This window comes from Diaphorina citri, unplaced genomic scaffold (assembly GCF_000475195.1).
Source record: "Diaphorina citri unplaced genomic scaffold, Diaci psyllid genome assembly version 1.1 scaffold2189, whole genome shotgun sequence".
Classification (NCBI taxonomy): domain Eukaryota; kingdom Metazoa; phylum Arthropoda; class Insecta; order Hemiptera; family Psyllidae; genus Diaphorina; species Diaphorina citri.
The window spans coordinates 25894-48942 of record NW_007379614.1 but is presented as its reverse complement, the minus strand read 5'-3'; the positions used below and the strand labels follow the sequence as shown (position 1 = coordinate 48942).

Sequence of the window (23049 nt, the reverse complement as noted above, 5' to 3'; positions counted from 1 at the left end):
CTTACCCCTAACCAGCTTTAAACTACTTTAAATCACATTTGGAAAAGGTTATACATGCCTTTAACCCCTTTGGGCCCCCCGGGACTACGCCCTCTTGGAACCCTCGTAAAAAAAGGCTCGCTCAAGATAAGATGCTCGAGTATATATCACAAAATTTCTTGGGAAGGACTGTTTAGGAGCGGTTACAAGTTCTCCGGTAGACTGTTATATTACCACCTTCACAAGGAAGGAATCGAAGGGAGGAGAGAAAGAAATATAGAAAGAGAGAGAACAAGCAGGGACCGTCCCACCGGGAATTTTTTAGCCCGTTGTGATTAGAGAAAATCAGTACCTATGTACCTACTTAATTTGTTTAATATTCAGTTTATTATTATTCTTGATTTGATTTTTTGATTTTACTTTTATGTAGGTATTGATTTAAAATCAAGACTAGAGCCCGTTCTCCCTTTATTCCCAATATAATGTTCAAGTCACCCATCCATTTATTGGCCTTGCTCGGCGTAGCTTAACATAGATGACGCTAAAACCGGTCTTAAATGATCGACTGAAGTGTTATCTAAAACTTTCTCGCTTTGAGTTCATAGGTCGTCGCGACAAATTTCAAGATCAGAGTTCATTTTTGTGAAAAAATGTGCTCATTTTTGTGAAAAAATGTGACAAAAATCCCCCAAAAACCAGTTTTTTTGGTTTTTTGGCTTTATGATTTTCTGGATAAAATTTGCACCACCATTTTCGTGATCCTGGTAAAAAAACCTTTAATTTGATATATAGGTCGACCAGGTTTGGATAAGTCCTTCTATGGGGACAGACTGACGGACTGACTGACAGACAGACACCGAAGCGAATACAATAGACCGTCCACTATACCTTTTATTATTAGTAATAATAAAGGAAGGACGGACTAAAAAAAAAAAAAAATAGCACAGATCTGTTCCTTGAAGTCTTGGCGAACGTAATCAAGCGTCAGAAGTTTATTATTATTTTAATTACTTCGTAATTAGGCAAGAAGTACTCAATTCTTAGGTTTTGGGGTCCCTCTAGTAACGGTGGACGTTCCCACATACACCTGGTTTTTAACATATTTCCATAAAAAAAGTCGCACGAGCTAAGATCGGGTGAGGAGGGTGGAAAATCAAAATGGGTGCGAAACTTCATCTGAGCATTAATCACAAATTCACTACTTTTAAAAAATGCATGGACCAATGGCTGAAACTTTGGATTTAGGCTCTAGGGACCTCAAAACGTGTTTTGACACTAAAAACTGACCATCGAAATTTTGACCCGGTTACATTACTTTCCTTCCTATAGGATAAGGAAAGTAAAAAATCAAGTGACGATGTTTTTTGTTTATTTTTCTTTTTTTTTTTTAATACCCGGGTATTTACCCACCCTGGGGGTGGATAAATACCCGGGTAAATACCCAATTTTTATTTACACACGACCCATCAATACTTGTATGTCATTTTTCACTACAACTTTTTCTCCGAGTTCAAACCAAATGATTTAATACTTTCCTCTGAAGCTCTAAATGTAGAAGTAGAATACTGAGCAGAAGAAAGATACCTCACATTCCAAAAGTTATTGCTGCAGTTATAAATTACAATGCATAAGCTTTCTAATGAGAGCTTACTTACTTATAGGTGTGAGGAGCCAATCAATCAATCAATCAATAGGCACTACAGCCCGGGGTGGGCCTTGGCCTCAACAATGTGCCTCCATGTGTGAGGAGCCAGTGGCATCAGCCAATCAGTGCTCCATCTTGCAAGGTATAGTTTGTCCATGTCCCTTTTCATTGTTGGAAGAAGTTGTGGTTCCCGGTGAGATCCAACCTATTTTTGAAGTTGTTGACTGTGGCTGCCATCACAACATCAGGGGTAGACAGTTCCAATCATCAAAGGTGCAGTTGGATCGTTGCATTTTATAGGTTCTTTGTTTTGCCAGTTTCAGATGATGTCCACGACTGTTGGGGTTGAAAGACAGGATATTGTTTAAGGTTGAATGATACTTCCCAGTTTTCAGTTGCCATTTGTATATTTCAATTTTGTGTGGGTTGCTTTCTAATTTCGAAATACAGACTCCTATTTTCGGTAAAACTCAAAGGAAAATTTTATTGTTAGTAAAAGAAGGCAATACCTACTTGCATACCAGTCGGTAGGATTTAGGTTATCACACTACCCATCATTACATCTAGTGCTTTTATTTTCTGTGTACTTTTATTGTTTGTATTTAAACTTTCCAATCAGAATGGAAATATGTGAACCTACTTTACCTACTTAACAAACAAATCTACATGAGAGAGTGCTGAGTAGATTATACAAAGAGCCAGGTGTTTACTTTTGCCGGGTGATTAATGAAGTGATGTTTTGTCAATGTGTCAACAAGTCAGAAAAAAATACAAAATAGTATAAGCAGATATGATTTTATCAATTTCCATCTTTCAATAATCTTCTTACACTGGTAATGCCTTCACTGGTAGGTACTCAATTTTCCTCACGAGGCTAAGTTCACCCCGCGCAAAGTTGTTTTTTTTTACCTCTAATAGCAGGATTCTCACTTAGTGAGCTCTTCCACCCAACCGGCATGTTAATGTCACTTAACAGTAACGAGAACCGGGGTCGATCTCCCTAAAACACCCTAAAATTTCGCTCATTTTAAAATGAATCTCGGATTCACCCTGTAGACTAGAAATAACTTTAATCGTTGATATGTCTGACTACTAGATTACGAGTATGAGCAATGAATATTTTATTTACTACCTGGGTGCAGGTAACTTTTCTCATTCAGACCTCTTCAGAACTTTAGTCACTTGATTAGAACTTGTCAACTTCAGATAGGTACTGATACCATACCTGGTAATACCCCCAATAGGTATGTAGACATTATCTACAGCCAGCCTAGTTAGGTTGGTTGGTGGCGCGTCTGCCTTGTAAGCGCTAGACAGCGCGTTCGATGCCCACCCGAGGCGGATTTTATTATGATGGAATAATGAATATTTTATTTACTACCTGGGTGCAGGTAACTTTTCTCATTCAGACCTCTTCAGAACTTTAGTCACTTGATTAGAACTTGTCAACTGATACCATACCTGGTAATACCCCCAATAGGTATGTAGACATTATCTACAGCCAGCCTAGTTAGGTTGGTTGGTAGCACGTCTGCCTTGTAAGCGCTAGACAGCGCGTTCGATGCCCACCCGAGGCGGATTTTATTATGATGGGATAATGTTCGTTCTCGGGACGGCTGGCTTTCTCCTATCCTGTCTTCCTTTTCTCTTCGATTTCGGGACGATAAGACCTTAGCCGTTACAGTTCCCTCTAGTGTCCTTCTGAAGGACAAGCAAGCGCGGTACCACTGGGCCAACCGTGCCCCTTTACATCACCAGTATCTTTTAGGGGCTATTTGCCCCTACACCTAAGCCTCAGAGTGAGCTTTTTGAGTGTGGAGTTCAGCTGATATTGAGCACTTACTATTGTCAAAATTCTAAATAAAATATTATGCCTCAATTGGGATTCGAACTCGAGTCCTTCCTCTTGACAAGCGAACGAAGATACCGAAGCGAAGAAGTAGTACCTCCTAACTATTACCTACCTACTTTGAAGAAAAAAAAATCTAGTTTCTCCGTAGAGTAGGATTAATTGGGCGACACAATGTTAAGTAACATACATATTATTTATTCGACCTTGGTAATTCTCGCGGTAATTAGACATACTTACCAAGTGGACTCCGATCTACCCGAAGAAAAGTAGTACCTCCTAACTATTACCTACCTACTTTGAAGAAAAAAAAATCTAGTTTCTCCGTAGAGTAGGATTAATTGGCCGACACAATGTTAAGTAACATGCATATTATTTATTCGACCTTGGTAATTCTCGCGGTATTTAGACTTACTTACCAAGTGGACTCCGATCAACCCGAAGAACCTGTTTACCGTCTGAAAAATGGACTGCCGTTCACTCCGAAACGTGGTGAGTTTCCCCCGGTAAGTTTTTACTTTCCTTATCCTATAGCAGGGGATTCCAACTTCCACGTGTATGCGGGCCACATGCTACATTGGGAGGTACTTCGCGGATCGCGGGCCACATATGTACATATTAACCTTGGACCAATACTGTCTAGCAATAATAAAAAGAAGGATACTACCTAGTAATAATAATAGTGACAGTAATAGGTACGAGTACATTAATAAAAATAAATAAATAAAATAAAATAACAATAATAAGAACTTGGAAAATAATAAAACAATCACTGTCTGTTTCAGTTTCAGGGGTGCTATGATGAAGAGTACATGCCAGGACAAAAGTAAGTTCGCCTTTTTTTAAAGAAGTTTGATAACGGGAACTTTCACTGCATATCTTCCCGAAAAAGCGAAGAGAATAAAGACAGGATAGGAGAAAGCCAGCCGTGCCGAGAACGAACCTTATCGGTTCAGGATAAAATCCGGCGAGAATCGGACCCGCGACCTAGCGCTAAACAGGGCATACGCGCTGCTAACCAATCTAACTAGGCTGGCAAAAAATGCTTTCAGAACTTGGAAAATAATAAAACAATCACTGTCTGTTTCAGTTTCAGGGGTGCTATGATGAAGAGTACATGCCAGGACAAAAGTAAGTTCACCTTTTTTTTAAGAGGTTTGATAACGGGAACTTTCACTGCTAAGGTCTTATCTTCCCGAAAGCAAAGAGAGAAGAAAGACAGGATAGCAGAAAGCCAGCCGTTCCGAGAACGAACCTTATCCGTTCAGGATAAAATCCGGCGAGAATCGGACCCGCGACCTAGCGCTAACAGGGCATACGCGCTGCTAACCAATCTAACTAAGCTGACAAAAAATGCTTTCTACCGCTGTGGGTAATAAATTGTTTAATGACAATAACCTACCTATACAAGACCGAAGATTGACAGATCCTACTTTCATTTTCAGAAACAAGATACCCACCTACCGAGTTGACTTGGATCTACCACCAGATGAAAGATGGAAAGCTCTTATTATTTCAATATACTTGTGTACAGGGTGTCTCAAAAAGTAATGCCCTTTCTCATGGTTCATAGTGTAGTTAGTGAACCTTACAAAACTGTCGATATGTACCTACCTAGATTGCTATCCCTGTCTATTGCAGCATTTCCCGAATCGAGGTCAATAACTGAAAAAAGATTAATGGGACTGTTCATGAGCACCTAACCAAGCCACAAACGAAAAATTGTCCTTTACTCCCATACCTATGGGCGTGCGAATGGGTAATTGGGTGTGTTGGTAAATTGTTTTGTTGCCTCAGTATAAAAAGATACTTTATGATTTACCGCCACTGTGAATCATCTCACTTCATTTTAGTGGGAAATATGTACTTGCAAATACTCACAAGATCTTACGTTCGTATTTATTATTGTGACGAAAAGCGTAGCAAAAGTTTTATTGTGTGTTTTAAAAGTGCACGAGGATTATTTATATGTATTTTCTCATGCACAATTGAATTTAAAGAAACAAGGTTGTAAGGCGGCTTATATTACGTAGATACGTGCCATTACCATCAGACAACGCAACAATCGACATACCTAAGTAATTGGTAGTTACCTCGTAAGGTGCCTTAAAAAAATAGTACCCTATGCAGCTGGCTACCACAATAGAACAACTTGATAGTAAGTACAAGTGCCCAAATTCCTGAATATATTGGAGTTTTATCCTAGACAAAACTAACCTTGGTTTTAAACCACATTAATTTGTTAAATATCGACAGAAAAATATATTCAGTTGAAATTACTTCAAAATCAACTAAGTAGACCAGTGCAATTGGTCTATTAGCTGGCTACCACAATAGAACAACTTGATAGTAAGTACAAGTGCCCAAATTCCTGAATATATTGGAGTTTTATCCTAGACAAAACTAATCTTGGTTTTAAACCACATTAATTTGTTAAATATCGACAGAAAAATATATTCAGTTGAAATTACTTCAAAATCAACTAGACCAGTGCAATTGGTCTAGTGTGTGTAAGAACACTTAAGATGGAAACAGCTGGTACTGGAGAAACAAGAAGATGTAAGTGGCAAATCGAATCAAGCGTGCCGGGAGGCGCGCGAACATGAAGAGTTCGAAACGCCTACCGGCCTATACCTGCCTCGGTCGTGTAGTGGTCAAGACGCTCGCCTGGTAAACAGGAAGATGGAAACAGCTGGTACTGGAGAAACAAGAAGATGTAAGTGGCAAATCGAATCAAGCGTGCCGGGAGGCGCGCGAACATGAAGAGCTCGAAGCGCCTACCGGCCTATACCTGCCTCGATGGTGTAGTGGTCAAGACGCTCGCCTGGTAAACAGAAGGGCGTGGGTTCAATCCCAGCGGAAGTATGGAATTTTATCCTCAAAATAATTTGAGAATTTGACCACAATAATAGTAGTAGCGTAGTAGCCTACTGCTGGAGTAAAGGGACTTTTCAGTCCTATACGAGCAGCATAAATATTATATTATATTCATTATTAACGATTCAGTGAACCAAAGTCACTAAAAAAAAGAACTTCTATGGGGCTCTCAAAGGCCTGATCAAGTCCAAAAAATCAGGATCAAATGTGTTTTAGGCGATAATACATGTTTATGAGAATTTCGCCAAACCGGATAAACCTTTGGGCATTAGAGCGAAACGAAGTTTTTTTGTAAGGCATTAAGAAGCTCCCACAATAGCTCGATCCATCAGAAGTCTGGAGTTTAAAAAATTGCTGGATTTTGTTGCAAAAACATTTCTGGATTGTTGAGAAACAATATTTCTGATGAAAATGGTTGGTACCAGGTTTTAGAGACCATTTGTTAGAGCAACTCATCTATGTACCTACACTTCCCGACGTATTTATTTTATGAGTAAAAATGACCCTGCACCTAGTTGACTTATGGTGTTGACGCCAATTGAATTCATATTGATTTAGACTTATTTGGACTAGGTACCTACACTTCCGAGAGAATCTCCTCATTTGGTAACTTTGAAGTGTGACTTGAATTTTAATTACGGTATCTAATAAGTGACTTCGTGACTTCGGTATCTATTAAGTGCAATCTCAGTTCTTAGGTCAAGTTCAACTCCTAAAGCAAACTTGGATTGTGGTCTCGGCTTTAACTATCTTTCCGGTATCTATTAAGTGCAATTTCAGTTCTTAGGTCAAGTTCAACTCCTAAAGCAAACTTGGATTGTGGTCTCGGCTTTGACTATCTTTCTTGCTTGTTTCAGATCGTCAATTTGCTCGCGAATATGAAAAACCACACCGACCTCATTTTCGGTGTCTCCGTGTTTCGCCTGGTGAACCGATACATGCCCCTGCTCACCAAAACACTGCCTAAGCCGTACTATGAAGAACTAGTGGGTATTGCCCAGTACAGTAACTGCACCATTGGGGAGATCACCCTGTTTAATCTGTTCTATGAGTTCTTCAGTGTATGTACGTCCATTGTGATGGAAGGGGAAGACGGACAAATGTACCACGGAAGGAACTTGGACTTTGGATTGTTTTTGGGGTACGTTTCATTGACCTTTTTATTCCAAGACTAGTAGTTGACCCGCCCTTTATACGATCCATTGTGATGGAAGGGGAAGACGGACAAATGTACCACGGAAGGAACTTGGACTTTGGATTGTTTTTGGGGTACGTTTCATTGACCTATTTATTCCAAGACTAGTAGTTGACCCGCCCTTTGTACGGGGTCAGCGCGGCGTAAGAGGCATGCCTTTGAAGCGCCGCCATTTTGAATCAGGATGAAATGTGACAATTTGAAGTAGCCTATGTTACCCCCCGTTCTGTTCTTAACAACCACAAAAAAAAAAATCATCCAAATCGGTCGAACCGTACCTCATAGTGTTTAGGTAACTGCTAAGGTCTTCGGTGTTTAGGTAACTGCTAAGGTCTTTAGTGTTTAGGTAACTGCTAAGGTCTTCGGTGTTTAGGTAACTGCTAAGGTCTTTAGTGTTTAGGTAACTGCTAAGGTCTTCGGTGTTTAGGTAACTGCTAAGGTCTTTAGTGTTTAGGTAACTGCTAAGGTCTTCGGTGTTTAGGTAACTGCTAAGGTCTTTAGTGTTTAGGTAACTGCTAAGGTCTTCGGTGTTTAGGTAACTGCTAAGGTCTTTAGTGTTTAGGTAACTGCTAAGGTCTTCGGTGTTTAGGTAACTGCTAAGGTCTTTAGTGTTTAGGTAACTGCTAAGGTCTTCGGTGTTTAGGTAACTGCTAAGGTCTTTAGTGTTTAGGTAACTGCTAAGGTCTTCGGTGTTTAGGTAACTGCTAAGGTCTTTAGTGTTTAGGTAACTGCTAAGGTCTTCGGTGTTTAGGTAACTGCTAAGGTCTTTAGTGTTTAGGTAACTGCTAAGGTCTTCGGTGTTTAGGTAACTGCTAAGGTCTTTAGTGTTTAGGTAACTGCTAAGGTCTTCGGTGTTTAGGTAACTGCTAAGGTCTTTAGTGTTTAGGTAACTGCTAAGGTCTTCGGTGTTTAGGTAACTGCTAAGGTCTTTAGTGTTTAGGTAACTGCTAAGGTCTTCGGTGTTTAGGTAACTGCTAAGGTCTTTAGTGTTTAGGTAACTGCTAAGGTCTTCGGTGTTTAGGTAACTGCTAAGGTCTTTAGTGTTTAGGTAACTGCTAAGGTCTTCGGTGTTTAGGTAACTGCTAAGGTCTTTAGTGTTTAGGTAACTGCTAAGGTCTTCGGTGTTTAGGTAACTGCTAAGGTCTTTAGTGTTTAGGTAACTGCTAAGGTCTTCGGTGTTTAGGTAACTGCTAAGGTCTTTAGTGTTTAGGTAACTGCTAAGGTCTTCGGTGTTTAGGTAACTGCTAAGGTCTTTAGTGTTTAGGTAACTGCTAAGGTCTTCGGTGTTTAGGTAACTGCTAAGGTCTTTAGTGTTTAGGTAACTGCTAAGGTCTTCGGTGTTTAGGTAACTGCTAAGGTCTTTAGTGTTTAGGTAACTGCTAAGGTCTTCGGTGTTTAGGTAACTGCTAAGGTCTTTAGTGTTTAGGTAACTGCTAAGGTCTTCGGTGTTTAGGTAACTGCTAAGGTCTTTAGTGTTTAGGTAACTGCTAAGGTCTTCGGTGTTTAGGTAACTGCTAAGGTCTTTAGTGTTTAGGTAACTGCTAAGGTCTTCGGTGTTTAGGTAACTGCTAAGGTCTTTAGTGTTTAGGTAACTGCTAAGGTCTTCAGTGACGGGGAATTCACCCTCCATTCGACGACAAGCTACCCGCCTCCTCGCATTACCCTCCAGGCTGATTGGGGCCGGGAAAAGCCAGCAGCACGCGAGTGCCCAGATGGTCACCCATCCGTGTATTAACCACGCGCAACGTTGCTTAACTCTAGTGATCTATTGGGAACTTGTGTTTATCGCCGCGCGGCTGCTGGCTTTAGGATAAAATCCGCCCCGGGCGGGAATCGAACCCGCGGCCCAACGCTTACAAGGCAGACGCACTACCAACTAAGCTAACTAGGCTGGCGGAAGGCTATTTTGAATTTTGGTACGTAGTGGAAATGTTTCCTACAATCATACAAATTGTAAATACAAAATAGGTAATTAATTAAGTAATAATAATTTATAATTTAATAAAAATCGGATCGAAAATAATCATTAGGATAAGAAAAACAGGCACACACTCAGACAAATCTTCCTTTCCTTCCAGGGCACCATTATCACTCGAGGACGTTCTGATTCCAACATTCTTGACATTGGTTCGAATCGAACCCGGAACTTTCAGTCGTGGTTCTTAGTGCAGACCAATTATGATAACTGGCTGAATCCGCCTTTCTATGATGACAGAATGGGACCAGCTGTCACTTGCCTGAACAAATGGGGACAGAAGAATCCTAAGAATACGCTGTTTAATGTATTATCTACCCGTCCTGTGCTTAATAAGGTAAAAGGCATGGGAAATGGGGTAACATACTTGAAACATAAGGCTAGCCAACTAGCCACTCACTATCAGGTATCACGTAGGCCTGACAGTCGCGAGTCGGACCTTTTCAGGTCTACCTGAGAATGTGTGTGCTCAACCCTTGACAAATGGTGTGTGCCTGAAGGCATGTGATGTGTTCCAATCCACTGGACCCCTATCGAACTTTGGGAAACGACATTCTTAAAGCAAAATAAATAAAAATTAAATGTAAAATAAGTACTACATTTTATTTATAATGATGATTTTCTGGCTTTGTTTTCAGCTGACAGTATACACAACCATCATGAACCCAGCACAAGGTACATTTGAGTCACAAATACAAGACTGCAAGAGCCCCTGTTGGCCCTGGTGAAAAGAAGGTACATTGGGGGCAGAACTATCCGAAATGGTTGGTCTCCAGATGGGTGACTATTGAAGTTAAGCAAAGTCTTGCGTGGTTGGTACTTACCTACCTGGACGGGCGATCGTTTGGAGGAAGGGATGGAGGGAGAGAGAGGGAGAGAAATTTCATATTCTTGAGGTACCTAATTAAAGAAATAATCTAGTTACCTCATGAAAAAGTATTATTTAAGCAAAGCTTTTACAAATATCCACCTCAAAATGACGCTACTAAATTTTTGGTAGCTCCTGGGACTCGAATCCTAGAACCCCGCATTACAAGTCAAACATCCTTCTTCTGTGCTACCAGAGCTACTGGGGCTGTAGGTACCTCATCTCATAATAATATGTAGTAATGGGCCCGTGCTCCTAAAATGGCCTAATGATCAATTCTTGACATTAGCTAACAACATATTCATAATAATAGTAATGACTATAATATACCAAGTAGGTACGTACATAACTATGTATGTATGATGTATAGTTTAGATATATCTACATATATGTAATATACGTACAGCCCACGCGACGCGGCGTGTGATCAAATGAGCTCAGGGCCATTCGTATTTTTATAAAGGGACATCTGTAAGAGGAGATGAAAATTAAAATAAATGAACAAATAAATAAACCATAACCTAACTTTCTAAGATGTAGTTGAACTTTTTGTCTATGTTTGTACCTACCTAGGTTTTTTTTTTTCAAATGACAGCAATTAAATTCCACAACTCGGGATGTAAGGTTTTTCCCCTCACAATCATCAAAAGAAGCTTTTAAAAAACTAGCTCAAGATAGAAATTTGTTTAGATCTACTGTAAATGTCGTAAAAGAAGGCAATACCTACTTGCATACCAGTCGGTAGGATTTAGGTTATCACACTACCCATCATTACATCTAGTGCTTTTATTTTCCGTGTACTTTTATTGTTTGTATTTAATCTTTCCAATCAGAATGGAAATATGTGAACCTACTTTACCTACTTAACAAACAAATTTACATGAGAGAGTGCTGAGTAGATTATACAAAGAGCCAGGTGTTTACTTTTGCCGGGTGATTGATGAAGTGATGTTTTGTCAATGTGTCAACAAGTCAGAAAAAAATACAAAATAGTATAAGCAGATACGATTTTATCAATTTCCACCGCCGCCATTTTGAATCAGGATGAAATGTGACAATTTGAAGTAGCCTATGTTACCCCCCGTTCTGTTCTTAACAACCACAAAAAAAAATCATCCAAATCGGTCGAACCGTACCTCCATAATAAAATCAATAGCTCAAGTCCAATAATATCATGAATGGCCTGTTCTTAATGTTCTCTTCTAGTTGGGACCCTAAGAATCAAACATGGCTGACAACTGAGTACCTTCGACCTCTGGTAGTTAATGTGGACTTTGTGAAAAACAAGGAGGTCTTATTTTCCACCACCACATTTGCCGGCTACCTCGGAATTCTGACAGCACTGAAGAGGGTAATTCGTGTTTTATTAGCTCCTAAATTAGATAGGTAGGTCCCTAAATTAGTTAGAAGGTCAGCCTAGTTAGCTAGGAGGGTGGTGCTCCTCACTTGTAAGCGCTAGGTCGTGGGTTCGATTCCTGCCCCGGGGCACACTTTGTCTTAAATTGATAAGGTTTGTGCTCGAAACGGCTGGCTTTTTACTATCCTTTCCTTCTTCTCTCTTCAATTTCGGGACGATAAGACCTCCGTTGTTACACTTCCCTCTATGAAACCTCTTGAAACAATAGTTATATTTCTTGATGGAGCACTCAGTAACATTGTGAAGTTCCATATAAACTAAGATGAAATAATAATAATAATAATATCAGTTCTGATACGCTTCACTTGGACAACTGGATAAGTGAAGAGTATCAGTTATTATTAAATTTTTAATCTTAAGGTTCTGACTGACATCGTCTGACATAGGTTAATGAGGTACATACATACCTATAGGTTAATGAGGTACATACATATAATGAGGTACATACATATTAACCTATAGGTTAATGAGGTACATACATATAATGAGGTACATACATATTAACCTATAGGTTAATGAGGTACATACATATATTCTTTTCTATTAAGTTATATTTCTGCTTCAATCTTCTTACACTGGTAATGCCTCCACTGGTAGGTACTCAATTTTCCTCACGAGGCTAAGTTCACCCCGCGCAAAGTTGTTTTTTTTACCTCTAATAGCAGGATTCTCACTTAGTGAGCTCTTCCATTTTTAATCTTAAGGTTCTGACTGACATCGTCTGACATAGGTTAATGAGGTACATACATACCTATAGGTTAATGAGGTACATACATATATTCTTTTCTATTAAGTTATATTTCTGCTTTGTTTTGCCTTAGAACAAGTTCAGCCTTACGATAAACGAGCGATTCAAGCTGAATGGAGGCTACATTGGCCTCACCGAATGGATATTGGGGCGTCGAAATCACCGATGGATGGGCCTCCTCACCAGACAAGTCATGGAGGAAGCCGACTCTTTCAAGGCCGCACAGAAAATGCTGATTGAGCCTGACCTGATTGCGCCTGTCTATTTTATTTTGGCCGGAACCAAAGGTAACCAGGTGAGTGGAAAAAGTCTGAAAATTATGATTATTATGATAGAGGAAGCCGACTCTTTCAAGGCCGCACAGAAAATGCTGATTGAGCCTGACCTGATTGCGCCTGTCTATTTTATTTTGGCCGGAACCAAGGGTAACCAGGTGAGTGGAAAAAGTCTGAAAATTATGATTATTATGATACTTGAAGTAATGATCTTACATACAAAGGTACAATACGACCTACATACGTAATGTAACTACTGTAGCTAAGTATACCTACCTTTAGGTAGGTACCTAATTAGATAATTATAAAGAATGGTTTTGAATCATAGTAAAATTATTTAAAATTTGAAAATTCAGATAAATACGGTACCTACATATCTATTGCAAAATCGAAATAATTTTGTTACTAAGGCTATTTCGAATTTTGGTAGTGGAAATGTTTCCTACAATCATACACATTGTAAATACAAAATAGGTAATTAATTAAGTAATAATAATTTATAATTTAATAAAAATCGGATCGAAAATAATCATTAGATAAGAAAAACAGGCACACACTCAGACAAATCTTCCTTTCCTTCCAGGGCACCATTATCACTCGAGGACGTTCTGATTCCAACATTCTTGACATTGGTTCGAATCGAACCCGGAACTTTCAGTCGTGGTTCTTAGTGCAGACCAATTATGATAACTGGCTGAATCCGCCTTTCTATGATGACAGAATGGGACCAGCTGTCACTTGCCTGAACAAATGGGGGCAGAAGAATCCTAAGAATACGCTGTTTAATGTATTATCTACCCGTCCTGTGCTTAATAAGGTAAAAGGCATGGGAAATGGGGTAACATACTTGAAACATAAGGCTAGCCAACTAGCCACTCACTATCAGGTATTACGTAGGCCTGACAGTCGCGAGTCGGACCTTTTCAGGTCTACCTGAGAATGTGTGTGCTCAACCCTTGACAAATGGTGTGTGCCTGAAGGCATGTGATGTGTTCCAATCCACTGGACCCCTATCGAACTTTGGGAAACGACATTCTTAAAGCAAAATAAATAAAAATTAAATGTAAAATAAGTACTACATTTTATTTATAATGATGATTTTCTGGCTTTGTTTTCAGCTGACAGTATACACAACCATCATGAACCCAGCACAAGGTACCTTTGAATCACAAATACAAGACTGCAAGAGCCCCTGTTGGCCCTGGTGAAAAGAAGGTACATTGGGGGCAGAACTATTCGAAATGGTTGGTCTCCAGATGGGTGACTATTTGGGCACATCATGTGCTGTTAAGTACATCAGATCGCATTGAAGTTAAGCAAAGTCTTGCGTGGTTGGTACCTACCTGGACGGGCGATCGTTTGAGAACAAAATGAATTTCACAACTAATTTTTCTCATTAACAACAAAGTTTAATACACAAAGGTAGTGTATATGTATAACATTTTATAATTATATTTGCACACTATAATAAATATTAATAATAATAAAAAAAAAATACACAAAGGTACTTAAAATAATTAGGTTATATCATAAGAATTAAAAATACATTACGTCCCTAAATCACGTACATCTTTTTCCGACAAAATCAGGGGAGCAAACAAATTTCCATCAAGCGATGAGCAACCTTGAACTTAGCCGTAGAAATAAGGTCTCAATATAGACGCTTATCTAATCAGCAAAGTTCTCCAGGTAGGGAAGTCCGGGGCTGTGAGAGCTGAGGATATATGTTTTATCAAAGGTCTCGATTGAGACATCATCAGGAGAACTGAAATGAACCTTGGCCAAAAGTTCAACACAAACAAAATTCGCCTTGCGTAATGTACAACTTGAATGTTCCTCATTTCTTATCAAACATTTTGCATTCAGATAAGATGTGATATTCCTTAAGGAAAAAATATGATTTTTCCTGTCGGTTCCAATAAAAAAAAATCCCTGGAATACGTTTTTTAACTAATTTTGCTACTACACTAGCTTGGTAAAACGTGCGATCGTACCGGAAAAAGCCAAGAGCCCGTAGGTAATCTTGTCCAAGACAGACACACAACTGTCACGTAAGCTCACATACTATATGTATGGTAGTGTAGCTACCCTGAACGAAATTACCTACAATAGTATGGGAAACTTTTGAACTTTTTTTACATCTTTCTAACTTCCTGTGAGCTCACGTGACGTGATAGTAGTGTGTTTCTGCCTTTACATTCAACTGAATGGGTCAATTCTTGACATTAGCTAACAACATATTCATAATAATAGTAATGACTATAATATACCAAGTAGGTACGTACATAACTATGTATGATGTATAGTTTAGATATATCTACATATGTAATATACGTACAGCCCACGCGACGCGGCGTGTGATCAAGTGAGCTCAGGGCCATCCGTATTTTTATAAAGGGACATCTGTAAGAGAAAGAGGAGATGAAAATTAAAATAAATGAACAAATAAATAAAACATAACTCATCTTTCTAAGATGTAGGTGAACTTTTTGTCTATGTATGTACCTACCTAGGTTTTTTTCAAATGACAGCAATTAAATTCCACAACTCGGGATGTAAGGTTTTTCCCCTCACAGTCATCAAAAGAAGCTTTTAAAAAACTAGCTCAAGATAGAAATTTGTTTAAATCTACTGTAAATGTCTCATTGAGTTTGGCAACATCGGCATCGATAAAGCTACATCTTGATTATTTGATTAAAAAAAAATCAGAACTTGAGGACATCGATCCCCCGTACATCGGAGCCTGATTCTACCTCCTCTAGTCCTCTCACACTCCTAACTGACCAGGGTCCATTCATAGCTCAATCAGGTGATTGTTAACATTGCCCTATCTCTTCAATCCCTCCTGGAACGAACTAATAAGTTCTCAAATGTCGATTTTTTTTAAAATTATTATTATTTTTTGGTTTGATAAAGGGAACTGTATAACTGCTAAGGTCTTATCGTCCCACACAGGATCGAAGACAGGATAGGAGAAAGCCAGCCGGAATCGACCTAGCGCTTACAAGGCAGACGCGCTACCAAAGAAGCTGACTAGGCTGGCACCAGTTCCTCATTGATCATTGAATATAAGCAACCTTGCGCGTTGGTATCCACATGAGTGACCATCTGGTCAATCGTTGCCCGACTCATTTTCCCAGCCCCGCTCAGGCTGAGTAATGTGAAGAGGAAGGTAGTCACAATCTGAGTTCAAACTTGTACAAGTTTAAACTCTCGGATTACGCAATTTGATTGGTCAAAAAGTTCTAAATCAACCATTGGAGCAGTTGCAAATGGGTAAAAATTATAAATAAATGGTCGATTCCTATGTAAAAAGATGGGAAAAATTCAAATCCGAGGTCAAAACTCCGAAAAAATAACTGTAAAAGTTCGAAAATTCAATTTTTATTTTCCGCTCTTATGAAAGAGTTGAAATATGTGTGACGTCTGACTTTACGCAGTTGTTTTTTTTCGTCCGTTAGGTAGCGCCACTATGCAAGCGCGCTAGCTGAGGAGCAGAAATAACTGCGCAGAAACGTATGCGCTCAAACACATTAATGCGTTGCCTGCGAGGGAGCTTTGCTCGGGACATTTGATGTGACGTCATCGCCTACGGGAGCTGCCGTGACGTCAAAGTTCACGATTTACCAGTAGGTATGTTTTAAATCGATTTATCTCGGGATCTATCCCAGCCCAGCTCAGGCTGAGTAATGTGAAGAGGAAGGTAGTCACAATCTGAGTTCAAACTTGTACAAGTTTAAACTCTCGGATTACGCAATTTGATTGGTCAAAAAGTTCTAAATCAACCATTGGAGCAGTTGCAAATGGGTAAAAATTATAAATAAATGGTCGATTCCTATGTAAAAAGTTGGGAAAAATCCAAATCCGAGGTCATAAATAATTTGAGAATTTGACCACAATAATAGTAGTAGCGTAGTAGCCTACTGCTGGAGTAAAGGGACTTTTCAGTCCTATACGAGCAGTATAAATATTATATTATATTCATTATTAACGATTCGTCCTTAACGATTCAGTGAACCAAAGTCACTCAAAAAAGAACTTCTATGGGGCTCTCAAAGGCCTGATCAAGTCCAAAAAATCAGGATCAAATGTGTTTTAGGCGATAAAACATGTTTATGAGAATTTCGCCAAACCGGATAAACCTTTGGGCATTAGAGCGAAACGAAGATTTTTTGTAAGGCATTAAGAAGCTCCCAATAGCTTGATCCAGAAGTCTGGAGTTTAAAAATTTGCTGGATTGTTGCAAAAACATTTCTGGATTGTTGAGAAACAATATTTCTGATGAAAATGTTGCTGGTGGGTACCAAGTTTAGAGACCATTTGTTAGAGCAACTCATCTATGTGCCTACATGCAGTTGTTTTTTTCGTCCGCTAGGTAGCGCCAGTATGCAAGCACGCTTGCGGAGGAGCAGAAAGAAATGCGCAGAAACGTATGCGCAAAAAACCTTTAATGTGTTGCCTGCGAGGGAGCTTTGCTCGGGACATTTGATGTGACGTCATCGCCTACGGGAGCGTATGCCGTGACGTCAAAGTTCACGATTTACCAGTATGTTTTAAATCGATTTATCTCGGGATCTAAAGTCGTAGGAGAAAAAGAAAAATTCCGTTGGTCCTCATTTTTCCTGCTCTATGACTTTCGAAACATCACCCAAGTAAGAGCAACTGATCTAATAGATAGCTTAATCCAAAAGTTAAAATCTAAACTTAGATTGTAGTCCCTTATCTGACAAGAGTACTCAGCAGGTTACTCAACGCTTAATTCCAACACTAGGATCAGTAGGATCATATTTGAGTATAGTACCCTGCTACCTACTACTATTCATTCAAACAAGCTTTTGATTACGTCCAACTTGCTGTGTTTTTCTAATGGACCTCCATATTTATTTAACAGAACGAACTACCATTATTAGGTACCCAGCTTTACCTGGAGGTACCATTAGAAACGATCTACTTACCTTTAATTTATTCAATTCTCATAAAATAAATAGGTACCTACTTGAAACAATTGTTATTGTGTCATGAACAATATTAAATTTACCTATTTGTTGTGTTTCTAAAATATTATTTTGTTTGTTTTGATTTTTTAATTAAACGGAATTTGTTTTATTTTTAATGAGAATTATTTATTTAAATTTTATACGTTTTGCCGTTAAAAAATGATTTTTTAATTGGTGTCTATTTATTCAATAACTCAATAACTTTATGGCATAATTTTATCAATTATTTTTTATTATAAGTTACGAGGTGTGAATTTCAAGTGTTCGAGTATTTATCTGCTAGGAGAAAAAGAAAAATTCCATTGGTCCTCATTTTTCCTGCTCTATGACTTTGAAACATCACCCAAGTAAGCGCAACTGATCTAATAGATAGTTTAATCCAAAAGTTAAAATCTAAACTTAGATTGTAGTCCCTTATCTGACAAGAGTACTCAGCAGGTTACTCAACGCTTAATTCCAACACTAGGATCAGTAGGATCATATTTGAGTATAGTACCCTGCTACCTACTACTATTCATTCAAACAAGCTTTTGATTACGTCCAACTTGCTGTGTTTTTCTAATGGACCTCCATTTTTATTTAACAAAATGAGCTACCATGAGTAGGTACCCAGCTTTACCTGGAGGTAACGATCTACTTACCTTAATTTATTCGATTGTCATAAAATAAATAGGTACCTATACTTCAAACAAGTATTATTGTCTCATAAACAATATTAAATTTATTTGTTGTTTTCTAAAATAATATTTTGTTTGTTTTGATTTTTTAATTAAACGGAATTTGATGTTTTATTTTTAATAAGAAGTATTGATTTAAATTTTATATGTTTTGCCGTAAAAAAATATATTTTTACTTGGTGTCTATTTATTTAATATTCATAAAACTAAATAACTTTATGGCATAATTTTATCAATTATTTTAATTTTTTTTATTAGTTACGAGGTGTGAATTTCAAGTGTTCGAGTATTTATCTGACTTATATGGAAATTTTCAAAATGAAATCTGTAAGTAATAATAATAACTACATATACATGACATAAGGAGGTTTAGGAAATCAAAATAAACGCGGCCCATCTAGCCGGCTCTGAAGGCCGACCAATAGAACATCTGAGCTTAGGAAACCATCAGAAATTCTAGAGACTAATATAACCAGCTTCCCATGAAGTTAACCTCCCATTAGAGAGGGAGAACCCCCTGATAGAATATTCCATCTCCTAGACAAGGAATTATCCTCCTGATGGAAACACCCTTCCATCTAGTTCTCACGCCTAACCAACGCAACTTGGAAGCTTTCATGGGAGTTGTACATTCCAACAAGGAGGTTTAGGAAATCAAAATAAACGCGGCCCATCTAGCCGGCTATGAAGGCCGAACAACAGAACATCTGAGCTTAGGAAACCATCAAAAATTCTAGAGACTAATATAACCAGCTTCCCATGAAGTTAACCTCCCATTAGAGAGGGAGAACCCCCTGATAGAATATTCCATCTCCTAGACAAGGAATTATCCTCCTGATGGAAACACCCTTCCATATAGTTCTCACGCCTAACCACCTCAACTTGGAAGGTTTCATGGGAGTTGTACTTTCCAACGTCATTAAACCAGCCTCTGATCAACAAAATATCACTCATCAGCGGTTTGTTCCACTCCTATGCAAGGCACGTGGTACGATACAAAACCTTTCTCAAAAAATTGCATCAATGTGATAAGCCGGTTGGAAACTACTAGCGATTCTTTTCCTTTTTTTTAGAGAGGGGGGACATTAACGTCACTGTTTAGGTATTATTATGTTAAGGCGGTCCCTTCCTGATCCTTTGTGTGCCGCGTCCATTTTAGTTAAGGACTATTGCACTGTTTAGGTAAGGTAACTGCTAAGGTCTTCAGTGTTTAGGTAACTGCTAAGGTCTTCAGTGACGGGGAATTCACCCTCCATTCGACGACAAGCTACCCGCCTCCTCGCATTACCCTCCAGGCTGATTGGGGCCGGGAAAAGCCAGCAGCACCCGATTGCCAAGGTCACCCATCTATGTATTAACCACGCGAAACGTTGGTTAACTCTAGTGATCCATTGGGAACTTTTGTATTCAACGTGCTATCGCCTCTGCTGGCTTCGAGGCTCTCCCGAAAAAAAAAAAAAAAAAAAAAAAAAAAAAATGCACTCGATTGAAACTATTTGAAAGGGTTACTTTCTGGTGTTCTCGTATTGACCCAGCCCCGAAAGCTATAGATATTCCACTCCTCAAAGTGTGTCCACACATAGTCGACCGGCCGTCGATCTATATTGACTGAACCGTCCACACTGCCTCGACAACATAGATTCAGCTCGTCAATCGACTATGTTTGGATACACCTTGTAAGACAGTGATCCCCAAACTGGGGTCCGCGGCCCCGAGGGAAAAAATAGATAAACACTGAAACTGAACCCCAGCGATCCCGTTTTTGTCTCCTAGGAATCAACCCAGAAGGCTCAGATCCAGTTTCACCATAACGGCACGTTCCCGAAACAACGTCATAGTATGACATGGTCCGGTTAAGTCTACCTCAGTCCAGAGTAAAAACTAACGCCAGTCCGCACCAGGTGTAAATAAGGTTGAAAAACCTTGTTTACACCTGATCGCCGTATGACAGGCTGACAGGGCCCGTTTTAATTTTCTAGAGTCAGAAAAAAAACGTGTTTTGGTGATAAAAACTAACCATCGAAAATTTCACCCTATTACATTACTTTCCTTCCCATAGGCTAAGGAAAGTAAATAAACAAGAAGAAATAGAGAAATGGTGCACCTCTTTAACCGAGAGAGAACCATTCGATCCTTGATTAAGAGGTGAAATGTTCACACGGTTTGGGGACTAAAAAGTCCAGGGATACCTACCAAAAATATTCAAGAAATTCACCTTTTCATGTCCCTCTTCAGAGTTTAACTGGCAAAGTAGTTAAAGACTAATTTTTTTCGTGTTCCTGGTAAAAAGACCTTTAATTTGATATATAGGTCGACCAGGTTTGGATAAGTCCTTCTATGGGGACAGACAGAGAGACAGACCGACCGAGTGAAGACACCGAAGCGAATACAATAGTCCGTCCACTATACCTTTTATTATTAGTAATAATAAAGGAAGGACGGACTAAAAAGCCTTTTGAAAATCCGAATCTATACCTATATACAGTGAATCCAACTGCTCATGTCTTGACTTGAACTTTTTACAAAATACATAAATAAGATAGGTAGGTATTGTTAATTTATCATCAGCAGTGTACCCGAACTGTCGAAGGGACGTCCTGACGATGTCCTTATCATCCCTAATGTCCCTTACTTTGTAAGTACTTACTTTTAAGAGTAAGGTTATTTTATTTATTTTTATTAGGGTGCACCAACAAAATTCTGTTATAATAAGTCTATTTTCCAACATATTCCCTCCTTTTAAATTGTTAGATTGAGATATTCCTTCCCTTTAATCTATTAATCAAAGTTTTGTTTCCATTTTAATACAACTTGAAAAGAAATTAAGCAAACTACAAAATGGTCGATTCTAAGTAGGCGTCTACAACGGAAAACCGACCATGGACCCTCGCCAAGTACCGACCTAAGAGAAAATAAACCAAACATGCTAATGAATAGGAACGTCTTTAACGGAGCCTTGACTTGACCAATGACCATAGTTCCGACCCTCACGAAAATCAAGAAATTGAGGTGAGTATTTTTTCTGCGAGGGTCAATGGTCACCGTTGTGGTCGCGCACTAACGTTCACATTCTGTCTCGTCGGATTTCAGATTGCCGTTGCTCTCAGTCGAAACATTCACTTTGTAGGCAGAGCACACCCTCCAGGAGGTGGATAGAATTCAAGTAGAATATAAATTTCGTGACAAAGAGGTTAATTTCACTTCTTTAATTATTTTTAGTGTGTTGGTCCTAGGAAACAACATCCCTGAGGCAATACAACTTTTCAAAGAGAAGTCCCCTTTCATCGCGGTATTTTCGTAACCAATTGGCGAAATATCTGAAAAGAAAAGTCTGGGAAAAATCACACCAGGGTAAGGTTTGATCCGAGAACTTCCGAGGGACAATCCATACTGATAACAGTCATCAAATACCTACCTTGAGTCTAAGTGTCGTACCATCTCTTGCCACTGGACTCATTGCTGGCAGCGGCTGAATTGATTTTCGACTTGTAGGAAGAGATCAACTTGTTGAAATGTTTATCGTCACTCAGCTTCTTTTTCGCCAGGTTTGGTTTGGTCTAAAATAGAACATTCATGAAGAATAAAATAAAATTGATTTCTAGTGCAAGTTTAATAGAACATTAATTAATCAAAACAACATCAGAACATGCGAAGGCTTATAAATAGGAAACATTTTAAAGAAACTATTGTCATAAAGTAATAAATGTATTACATCTATACCCAGCTCTAACTAATCTAACTAAAGGATAGAAATTACAGCCATGGAAGTGGTGTACCTAGTTGTTAACGCGATTGACTTCAGATCTGGAGGTTGAGTCGATGATTAGCACAGTAAAAATTCCTCTTACCTTGACAGGATCTTTAGTCTTGGCCTTATTCATGTTCTTCCTCTTCTGTTGTCTATGCTCCTTCCTGCCAAGGTCAAAGCTCATGATTCGTTCTTCGGTTACGACAATGCCCTGGTCACCATTGGCAACACGATAGCACGACTCACCAATAAGCCTGTGACGTACGATAAGTTCGGAATGTTACTGTCGGTGAGTTACCTACCTTTCGAGGGTTTCAACAACCTACTTTCAGGGTGGATTTCACCAATATTTTTTCAGCCCTTAGAAGGCCTGTTAAGCTAACATATTGTTGAGTTCCATTTGATTTGTATAGCCTTAACAGAGGTGTTAAGCTAACTGGCTATTAGAGGGGCTAAAAAGAAGGTAGGTTAAATCCAGTCTCTAACAGCACTATTGAATCTATACAAAATACAAATCAAATGCAACTTAAAAGCCCTTCTAAGGACTGAAAAAAATATTCACCCTTAATCTTTATCTCTTCTACTATCTTTTGAGTAGGCACTAGGACCGTATCCAAGATATTGTCGAGGAGAAGGGGGGTGGATGCTCCAAAGCCTACAGTAAATGAGAAATATTGAGCTCGAGGGGGGGACGAGGAGCCCCCCCCCCTGAATACGGGCACTAGGCATTAATATACATCCTTCCCATTCTCTCCCACAGCGCACTGGTCTGTCCAAAGATCTCCTCACAGTGTGGACC

The 23049-nt window shown here is 39.0% G+C and overlaps 2 protein-coding genes and 1 long non-coding RNA gene across 7 annotated transcripts in view; 2 read left to right on the top strand and 1 right to left on the bottom strand.

Annotated features, from left to right (window-relative positions):
* The window catches only part of LOC113471238, a 4126-nt gene extending 2015 nt beyond the window's left edge, over positions 1-2111 (bottom strand). The window contains exon 1 of the long non-coding RNA XR_003394009.1: positions 1635-2111. This is a non-coding gene — a long non-coding RNA (uncharacterized LOC113471238). The remainder of the gene's footprint in view (positions 1-1634) is intronic.
* A 1616-nt stretch (positions 2112-3727) lies between these two features.
* LOC103518434 (acid ceramidase-like) lies at positions 3728-14183 on the top strand. Of its 5 annotated transcripts, none has more exons than XM_026830228.1 (10): positions 3728-3965; positions 4564-4604; positions 4919-4969; positions 5999-6032; positions 7208-7491; positions 11595-11739; positions 12627-12752; positions 12891-12986; positions 13412-13645; positions 13947-14183. In XM_026830228.1, the coding sequence occupies exons 1-10, from the start codon at positions 3939-3941 to the stop codon at positions 14034-14036; spliced, it is 1128 nt and encodes a 375-aa protein (XP_026686029.1). In that variant the 5' UTR covers positions 3728-3938; the 3' UTR covers positions 14037-14183. The 5 variants fall into 5 exon arrangements, with proteins under 5 accessions (XP_026686029.1, XP_026686028.1, XP_017303296.2 ...); XM_026830227.1 differs by lacking the exon at positions 4564-4604 and adding an exon at positions 4259-4299; XM_017447807.2 differs by having other exon boundaries at positions 3728-3979.
* On the top strand, positions 9597-10927 carry LOC103518433 (acid ceramidase-like). Its single transcript, XM_008483496.2, has 2 exons — positions 9597-9857; positions 10159-10927. The coding sequence occupies exons 1-2, from the start codon at positions 9762-9764 to the stop codon at positions 10246-10248; spliced, it is 186 nt and encodes a 61-aa protein (XP_008481718.1). The 5' UTR covers positions 9597-9761; the 3' UTR covers positions 10249-10927.
* Positions 14184-23049: the final 8866 nt, after the last annotated feature.

Excerpts from the sequence above, each read along its gene's own strand:
- LOC103518434 (XM_017447807.2), top strand. The coding sequence starts at position 3,827 with ATGTTAAGTAACATGCATATTATTTATTCGACCTTGGTAATTCTCGCG. Across the intron at positions 6,033-7,207 it reads TACTGGAGAAACAAGAAGAT|ATCGTCAATTTGCTCGCGAA; the intron begins GTAAGTGGCAAA and ends TGCTTGTTTCAG. Across the intron at positions 12,987-13,411 it reads CCGGAACCAAGGGTAACCAG|GGCACCATTATCACTCGAGG; the intron begins GTGAGTGGAAAA and ends CTTTCCTTCCAG.
- LOC103518433 (XM_008483496.2), top strand. The coding sequence starts at position 9,762 with ATGGGACCAGCTGTCACTTGCCTGAACAAATGGGGACAGAAGAATCCT. Across the intron at positions 9,858-10,158 it reads CCCGTCCTGTGCTTAATAAG|CTGACAGTATACACAACCAT; the intron begins GTAAAAGGCATG and ends CTTTGTTTTCAG.